This window comes from Hydra vulgaris, chromosome 13 (assembly GCF_038396675.1).
Source record: "Hydra vulgaris chromosome 13, alternate assembly HydraT2T_AEP".
NCBI lineage: Eukaryota > Metazoa > Cnidaria > Hydrozoa > Anthoathecata > Hydridae > Hydra > Hydra vulgaris.
Window position 1 is genome coordinate 58,280,494 of NC_088932.1, and position 10,269 is coordinate 58,290,762.

The window sequence follows — 10,269 nt, forward strand, 5'->3', positions numbered from 1 at the left end:
GAAATGATAATAAGTTGTTTCCTAAGAGTATAAGATTAATTATTGTTGGAAAGTCGGGTTGTGGAAAAACTACTTTATTATTGAATTTACTTTTGAGACCTGGTTCGTTAGACTATAATAATTTACAAGTTTTTGGAAAATCTCTTTTTCAACCAGAATACAAAATATTAAAGCAATCTTTTGAACAAAAATTACCAAAAGAAGTTATTCTTGAACTATTTAGGTTTAAAGACGATATAAAAAAATCAAATGAAAATCTAGATTTTGTAATAAAAGAAGTTTCAAAAAATTTGAAAGATAAAGCATATATGCAGTGTAAGTTTTTTGAAACAGATGAAGATGTACCAAATCCTGAGGATCTTGATATTAACAAGAATAATTTGATGATATTTGATGATTTGCAATTAACAAAACAAAATAAGTGTGAAAAATATTATATAAGAGGAAGACATAGTAATGTAGATTGTTTCTATCTTGCACAAAATTATTTTATGTTACCTAGACAAACTATTAGAGAAAATGCCAATTTTATTTGCTTATTTCCTCAAGATGCAAAGAATTTAAGTCATATTTATAGAGATCATGTTTCTAGTGATATGAACGAAGATGAGTTTAAAAGATTTTGTAAGCATGCTTGGTCAGAACCTCATGGATTTGTTGTCATAGATTTATCTTCTAAAATAGATAATCGAAAATATAGAAGTGGATTAGATAATTTTTATTTTCCATCTAAAGTTTAAAATAATTTTTTTGTATATAAAAAATGTATATAATATTGAATGATAAAAGTAGTCATATAAAAGAAAAGTTTCCTCCTATTATACAACTAAGTGAAGATAAAGATTATGAAATGGCATTATTTGGTCTTGATACATTCTACAGTTTCCCAAATGTTGATTCTTCAAATAACAGTTTTAGATATAGTTCAGATAATGGAGCAACTTGGATAGATATAATCATTCTAGAAGGTAGTTATGAGATTGATGATATAAATAACTATATTGTGGAAAAAAATTACTGAAAATAGTAAAACTATTAATGGAGTTGAAACTAGTATTATATTTTCAGCAGATATTAACACATTGAAAACAACTTTAAATATTGAAGCTGGTTATAAAGTTGATTTTAGACCTATAAATTCAATTAGATCTATTCTTGGTTTTAACAGTCAAGTATATTCAACAGGATCTCATGAATCAGATAATATAGTAGACATTTTAAGTATTAATAGTATAAGTGTAACAAATGATATAATAGCATCATCCTATGTAAATGGAACAACAGAAAACGTTATATGTTCATTTTTCCCAAGTGTTGGTCCTGGATATAAAACTATTCAAGAGCCATTAAACTTAATTTACTTACCAATAACACTAAAAACAATTTCAAAGATGGAGACTAAATTGGTTGATCAAGATGGAAATCTGATAAATTTACGAGAAGAAAAATTAGCTATTAGATTTCATATAAGAGAAAAAAAATAATCTAACTATAACAAAATGAGTAAATATACTAATATTAAAGTAAATCTTTCACAAAACCAAATAGAAAAAATTAAAAATGCAATTGAATGTGGTATTGGAGCTAGTATTAAGTTATCGCATTCAGATTTAAATGGTGAGCATGTATTTGCTGTAACAACAACACAATTGAATAGAATTAGAAAAGCATATGAAAAAGGTACTGGTGTATCAATTGTTTTAAGTAAAACACAAATGTTGCCCAATTCTAAAATAGAGGGTGGATTTATTGGTGCACTTTTACCGTTTCTTGGTACTTTAGCATCAAGAGTTATACCACCACTTGCAACAGGACTGCTTTCAGGAGTAGGTTCAGCAGCTGGATCAGCTATGGTTGATAAAATTGCTGGAAATGGTATTGTGTACATGAAAAAGAATGGACAAGGAGTTAAATTAAAATGTGCAGGATCTGGTTTATATTTGAGACCATGGAGTAAAGGAAGTTCGTGCTGGAAATGGTTATACTTACGTGCTGGAAATGGTTATACATCAACAGGATCAGGTTTATTATTAGGATCAAATTCTCCATTTGCTAATATTCCATTTTTAAATATGATTCTTTGATTTTCAAATTATATATAATAAAATTTATATATAATAAAATGTCAAATAGCATGCCAGTGCATAAATTTATAAACAAATATAAACAACCGGAACCATTTCCTATAGTTTTTAAACCACATAAAAATTTACAGCATCCTGCAATATTAATAAATGGAAGATATGATGTATTTGCACAACAAGATATTAAAATAGGTTTTAAGTCACAAAAAAGTGTTTCTTTAAAGTTTGATATATCTATAAGAAAAGGTGTTGCATTTTAAAACTAATTCAAAACTAAATACAATAAGCAATTATATTTCTAAAGCTTTAGTAGATGGGCATATAGATGACAAGGAATTTGAGTTAATACTTGGTGAACTTGAAAAATTTCAGACAATGATGGAGCAAAGTAGAATAAAAGTTAAAAATAAAATTGATGAACAAACAAAGTTGTCACTAATCGACCAAGGGAGAGAAGAAGCTATTAAAGTAATTCAAAGTAGGTTTAATAAAAAAATAGTCACTTAACATTTTATTGAAAAATAATAAGATATGCGACATTTATATCCGTTCTTTTTAGAATGCAGTAAACGTGAAAGAGATTTGAATAAAAAAAATTATTTGGAACTTCTTGGATTTGGAAAAGGAGGTTTTATTGTTGATTCAGGAAGTCACTCTATATTTATCACTGATTATGGAAACTTTCAGATACCATCAACTTATAGTGATGATGAGAGAAATAAACTTTATAAACTTATCTGGAATGAAGATAGTGATTTTAATTGTGTAGAAAGAGACATTAAAGAATCATTTAAACAATGGAATTATGTTAAAAAACAGGATAAATTAAGAATTATAGATAAATATGTACTTCAATTAGAGTGTGATTTCAAAGAAAAAAACTAATAAAAAGTATTTTATCAATGGCACTTATATTAAGGTTATTAGAAACAAATGATATCATTTATAAAGACTTTGAGATTAAAAAGAATTGTGGAACGTTTAATATTGATTATTTAAATAGTTTGCTAAAACGTAAAACGTAACGTAAAACGTAAATCATAAAACACAACATAAAAGTTTATGTTGTGTTTTTAATCTTTTTTATATAAAAACAAAATGTCATTTTTAAAAATTACAGACACTGAAAAGAGAGATCAAATTGTAAAAGAATTATCAGAGATTAAAAAAAAAAAGGCAGAATGATCTTAGTGAAAAGATTGGAGATTCTAATTTGCAGATAGACTTGTCAAAATTGTACGAGCCATTAATTGATAGTCAAATAAAGGAGGATATATCTAAATTGCAAGATCAAGCTAATCAATTTGCTCTTACGTTTTCAAATGTATATCCTGAAATACTTACTTATGGATCTAAAGAAATAATGCCTTCTGATGAATTTTTAAAGTTGGGAAAAATTGCAACAGATTATCTAAGAATGTATGCTAATAGTAAAAAATCTACAGATACTACATTTGGGATACGTGATGAAGATGGTATATTTTATATTGGAAAAAAACCAATACATAATAATGATAATGATATAATTATTGATGATGAAAAATATTATGGTACTCCTGGTCTTCAGGAATTGATAGTAAAGTTTAATCCTAATAAAGGAGTATATAATGAAGATGATCTTAAAAATATCAAGATATATTAATACAAACAGATGCAATTACTTCTGAAAACCCATACAAACCAAAGTCTTCTCGTAGTGTAAAATACAGAGAAATAATATTACCTATTTGGAAGGACATAAAAGAAAATAGGAAGCGTGAATCAAGAGGAAAGGAACTGGAGGTAGAGTACAAACTATAATTCTTCCTAGTGACCCTGATGCGTTAGTTGAAAAGCTTTATTTGTGTATAGCTGCATGGAAAGCAGGCAATAGTGGAGCAAGAAATGAAGGTGTTGCAATTTGTGATGAATTATTACGGCAAAATGAAATAGATAATGAACAGTATAAAGCAATACAGAATCTTTTATAATTATATCTCATTGTATATAAAAAAAATATATAGTACATAAAAAATGCTAATTGTTAATAATAAGAGATATATAAAGAAATATGCTATTGGAGGAAATGGTACATAATAAAAAATTCGACATAATAAAAAATTTATTTAAAAGAGCAGCAGCATCAAATGTAACAAGAGTGTCATCAGTTATGTTGAAAAAGATGGCTGCTACTGATTTAGGAAAAACTGCAATAAATGCTGCTAAATCAGCAGGAAAAGAACTTTCAACATCGGCGTTAGAAGCTGCTACAAATGCTGCAGTTGAAAAAGGAAAACAATTAATTGAAAAAGCATCTTCATAAATAGCTTCACAACCTGTTATTAGTCAAAAAAGTAAAGAAATACTTTCAAATTTGATAGCATCTGGGTCTAATGATCTAAAAAATAATGAAGATGAAGTAAAAAAAGTACCGTGCAAAGATCGCTCATGCAAAGTATCAAATAAAAATGCTGTAAGAATAGAAGATCTAGTTAAAATGGGACGCGGACTTAGACTTGCGTAAATTTAGATTTTTTAAATTTAGCTTTTGTAAATTTTTTATATATCGTTTTTTAAGAATTGTCAATTAAAAAAAAAAAATTTTATATTGTATATAAAAAAATAAAATGACGACTTCTGAAGTATTTAATTTTATAGAAATTCCAGAAATAGATAATGGAATTGAAAGATGCGAAGATTGTGAATATGAACCCATTGTTGGCACAAATCTAAATAGTCCTGGAGACATAAAAATTGTCGTTCCAGAACAAAATTTGTTTTCACTTCCATCTAAAGCGTATCTCTTATATGAAGGGCAACTTGTTAAACTAGCTGATGGAACAGCTTATGCTGATGCAGATGCAGTAGCTCTTTCAAATAATTGTATTATGCAATTATTTTCTAAAATATCATATCAATTAGCAAACCAAGATGTAGAAACTATTTATTTTCCAGGTCAAGCAACTACAATGCTAGGATTGCTTAATTATTCAAATGACTTTCAATTAGCGCAAGGATTAAACCAATTGTGGTATAAAGATACTACATCGACAGCAGTACCTGCTGATAACACAGGTTTTGCAGCAAGGCAACAATACATAATTCAAAAACCAACTACAAACGGAACATTTTCATTTTGCGTACTTTTAAAACACATTTTTGGATTCTGTGATGATTACGACAAAGTTATTTATGGACCTAAACATACAATATCTCTTACAAGTGATAATAGTGCAATTTTTAGGCTTAGAAAAAAATTGATTATGAAATTAAAAGAAAAGTAACAGCTCCATTAAGTTTTAGAATGCGTCAGTGTGATACTACATCTGTTCAACAAGCTACTTCATTTGGTTGGCAACTAAGTTGTGCTGAAATTCCAAGATATGTTATTGTCGCATTTCAAACAAATAGAGCTACTGGGGACCATACTGTCAATTCGGCATTATTTGATCATTGTGACTTGAAAAATATTCACAGTACTTATAACAATAGTACTTGCCAATATCCCACCCTTAATTATTATTGCTCATTTCCAAATCAGCAATTTTCAAGAATTTATAGAGATGCACCAATGTTTAAAAAAAGATTTTATGGAATGAATAAAATTATTGCAAACAGCAATATAACTCCTTCTATAAAGATTTATACCAAATCTTTGTTTTTGATGTTAGCAAACAATCAGAAAAATTAAAATCAGCAACAGTACAACTACAAATTAAAGCATATTTTAATACAACTGTACCAGCAAATACTCAAGCATATGCTCTTGTAATATCTGATAAGATGATGAAGCTTGAATCAGATGGTAATAAGTTTGATGTTAAACAAAAAAATTTTGAAATTTAAATTTTTAGAAAATTATTTAAATTTTTTTTCTTTATATAATAAAAATGTATTATACAAAGATAAGTTTAAAAAGTTTATTAGAAGAAAATAGCGTTTCAAAAACATCTGACAATATCGCTACATTGCTAATGATTGCAATGGAAAATGGGTTAGTATATAAAGAATCTATTATGTCTCGAGTGAACGAAGTAAATAGTAAAAGATGTTGATGAGAAAAGATCAGTTGGATGACCTAGAATACATTCAGTAAAAGAAGAGAAAAAAGAAATAGATCCAAAATATGAAAGATTAAAAACAATTAAGAAAAAACCAGTCACTAATAAATTAACAAACATGGAGACAGGAGAAGAAACAGTATATAAATCCTTATATAGTGCAATGCGTGGAACTGGTCATGGATATAGATATCATGAAATGCGTGATGGTAAGATTGATAATGGTTATAAAATTGAAATACCAAATTCTGAAAAATTAAAAAAAAATTAAAATATATTAAAAAAAAATCTTTGTATATAAAAATGAGAAATGATAATTTATTTGAAAATCTAAATGCGATTTAATTATTATAAATTAATTTAGATAAAGTAAATTGGCATATGTTATCTAAAAATCCAAATGCGATTAATTTATTAAAAAATAATTTAGATAAAGTATATTGGGAATGGTTATCTGAAAATCCAAATGCTATTGAATTGTTAAAAAAGAATTTAGATAAAGTAAATTGGAGAAATATGTCTCGAAATCCAAAAGCGATTGAGATATTAAAAGAGAATTTAGATAAAGTAGATTGGGAAATGTTATCTACAAATCCAAATGCAATTGAGATATTAAAAGAGAATTTAGATAAAGTAGATTGGGTTGAATTATCTCGAAATCCAAATGCCATTGAAATATTAAAAAATAATTTAGATAAAGTATGTTGGATATTTTTATCTAAAAATCCAAATGCGATTGAGATATTAAAAGAGATTTAGATAAAGTAGATTGGGAAATTTTATCTTTAAATCCAAATGCAATTGAGATATTAAAAGCTAATTTAGATAAAGTAGATTGGACTTGTTTATCTAAAAATCCAAATGCGGTTGAGATATTAAAAGATAATTTAAATAAAGTAAATTGGCGATTGTTATCTGAAAATCCAAATGCTATTGAATTGTTAAAAAATAATTTAGATAAAGTAATTGGGATATGTTATCTGCAAATCCAAATGCCATTGAAATATTAAAAAAGAATTTAGATAAAGTAAATTGGAATTGGTTATCATACAATCCAAATATCTTCACATATGATTATGAAAAAGCTCTTAAATTATTCCTTAAAGAACCAGAAAATTAGATTGAGATAAAAGCGAGAAAAATGTGGAATTTTTAATTGAAATTCTATTAAAAATTTATCTTTTAATGCGATTGAAATATTAAATTCTGAAAAATTAAAAAAAATAAATTCTATATGACAAGAAAAAATATTTTGAAAAATGATATAAAGAAAATGAAAATTAAAAAAAATTATCTTGCCATATAAAAATGGAAAATAAAAAAGTATTATTAAAAGATTAAAAAAAAATCGCTCAAGAGCGAGGAATAAAAGGTTATTCTAGAATGAGAAAAGATGTTCTCAAAAGAGCATTATCGAACACACAGATGCAATCAGTTGAACAGATGGGTACGGACTATCTACTTGATGAGCCTGTTCCAGATATATCATCAACAATTTTAGCTCCGTCACCTTTTCAACCTATTACACAAATTAGAAAATAAATAAATAAAAAGATTAGTTCTTTTGCAGATTGGATTATGTCTTTTGATCCTGATAAAATTAAAAAAACAGCTAATGAAAAGATTGATGAATTAAAATCTACAGTTTCAAATTTGTATCAAAAATATGGAATTAGAAATCCGATAGAATTTAAATTATCACGATCAGCTGTTAAAAATGTGACAAAACAATTTACAGCTAAAGGAATAAAAGGATACGAAAGATATATTTCATGAATGCTGCAAAAAAAAGTGCAATTAAAATACTAAATGAAAATAGAAATTCAAAGGTTTATATAGTTCTCACTTGTAAATTGGAGCGTACTGATATTAAAACAGGAGAAACTATAATCACATCTGCTCCATTTAGAACGAGTAATCAAGTTGTATTGGAAACAACAGATTTAGACGAGTTTTATGAAACATCAAAGCAGAAAATATTAGAATCCTTATCATTATATCAACAAGCAGGATCAGGTCGGAGATTTGTTTTTGTTGAAAAGATGGATATCAATTTTATTGAGTATAATTCTATTAAAGCTAAATCATATATTCCACTTGATAAAAATTTAGCAACTAAAAAAGCAATAATTAATATAAAGAATGAAGATAATGATTTAAGTGGTGTATCTCAAGGGCATTAAATCCAACAGATAATCATCCTGAAAGAGTAGATAAAGAGCTTAAAAATCAAGCTGAAAAAATAAACTGGGATAAAATAGAATTTCCAGTATCATTAAATCAAATCACACAATTTGAGAAGAACAATACAGATATCAGTGTCAATGTATATGGTTATGAAAATTCAGAAGTTCATATTTTGCACGTATCAAAGAATAATGATCGCAAACATTTAATAGATTTACTATTAATCTCAAATGGCGAAACGAATCATTACTGTTTAATAAAAAATTTAAGCAGATTACTTTCATCACAAACATCAAATAAACGTTGGAAAAAACACTATTGTAGAAATTGTTTGTTAGGGTTTAATTCTGAAGAACCATTATCTGATCATAAATCTTATTGTGATACACATGATTCAGTACGTATCGAACTTCCACCACCAAATTCAACAATGAAATTTACTAATCACAATAAATCAATGAGAGTTCCGTTCGTAGTATATGCAGACTTTGAAAGTTTTATCAAACAAATTGATACTTGTGAACCCAATCTGAATGAATCTTATACTAAACAATATCAAAAACATATTCCAAGATCATTCTGTTATTATATTGAATGTTTTGATGAAAGTTTTTATAAAAGCAGTCCAGTCACATTTACCGCAAGTAGTGAAACAGATGATGTTGCACAAATTTTTGTTGATAGTTTACAAGAAGATATTAAGAAAATTTGTGATAGGATTAAATTTCCGAAAAAGATGATATTTACCAATGAAAACAAGCATGATTTTAATGAAGCAACAGAATGTCACATTTGTGGAGAAGATTTAGATAATGATAAAGTACGTGACCACTGTCATATGACAGTGGTCATTTATTACTGGAAAATATAGAGGTGCTGCTCATCAAAATTGTAATTTAAATTAAAAAATTCCAAAATTCTTTCCAGTACTATTTCACAATTTATCTGATTATGATTCTCACTTATTTATAAGGAAATTATCAGGAGGAAAATTGAATTGCATACCAAACAATGAAGAAAAGTATATTAGCTTTTCTAAAGAAATTAAAGTCGATGAGTATATTAAAGAAGGTAAGAAATTTGAAGTTCAACGTGAGCTTTGTTTTTTAGATAGTTATAGATTTATGCCTTCTAGTTTAGATGCTTTATCAAAGAATTTAGCAAAAAACCAGTGCAAAAATTTCGGAAAATTATATTCAGGGAAACAATTAGATTTATTACTAAAAAAAGGCGTATATCCATATGATTGGGTAGACTCTGTTGATAAATTTAATGAAACCCAATTACCACCAAAAGAATTATTCTTTTCAAAATTGAACAATGAAGATATAAGTGATGAAGATTACTCACATGCACAAACTGTATGGAATAAGTTTCATTGCAAAACATTTAGAGATTATCATGACTTGTACAACGTTTCAGATGTGCTTTTACTAGCTAACGTCTTTGAAAATTTTAGAGATGTTTGTATGAATTGTTATAAATTAGATCCTGCTTGGTATTATACATCACCAGGATTAGCTTGGGATGCAGCATTGAAGAAAACAAAAGTAAAACTAGAACTGTTGAGCGATTACGATATGATCCTAATGATAAAGAAAGGAATAAGAGGTGGAATCAGTATGATATCCAATAGGTTAGGAGCTTCTAATAATAAATACATGGGTGATCAGTATGACAAAAGCAAAGAATCAACATTCATACAATATCTAGACGCTAATAATTTATATGGATGGACAATGAGTAAACCACTTCCAACACATGGTTTTAAATGGATGGACGAAAATGAAATAGAAAACTGGAAATCAATTCCATGTATACTAGAAGTAGATTTAGATTACCCTGAACATCTACATGATGAACATAATGATTATCCACTTGCAACTGAAAGATTAAATATTGATAAAGTTTAAAAATTAGTTCCTAACTTGAATAATAAGAGAAAGTATATAGTACAT

General features: G+C 27.1%; 1 protein-coding gene across 1 annotated transcript; it reads left to right on the forward strand.

Annotated features, from left to right (window-relative positions):
* The first annotated feature begins 4,690 nt into the window (after positions 1 to 4,690).
* LOC136090050 (uncharacterized) lies at positions 4,691 to 5,347 on the forward strand. Its single transcript, XM_065816158.1, has one exon. The coding sequence runs from the start codon at positions 4,691 to 4,693 to the stop codon at positions 5,345 to 5,347; it is 657 nt and encodes a 218-aa protein (XP_065672230.1).
* Positions 5,348 to 10,269: the final 4,922 nt, after the last annotated feature.

Bases quoted from the DNA above. Each gene is read 5' to 3' on its own strand.
- LOC136090050 (XM_065816158.1), top strand. From the start codon at position 4,691: ATGACGACTTCTGAAGTATTTAATTTTATAGAAATTCCAGAAATAGAT.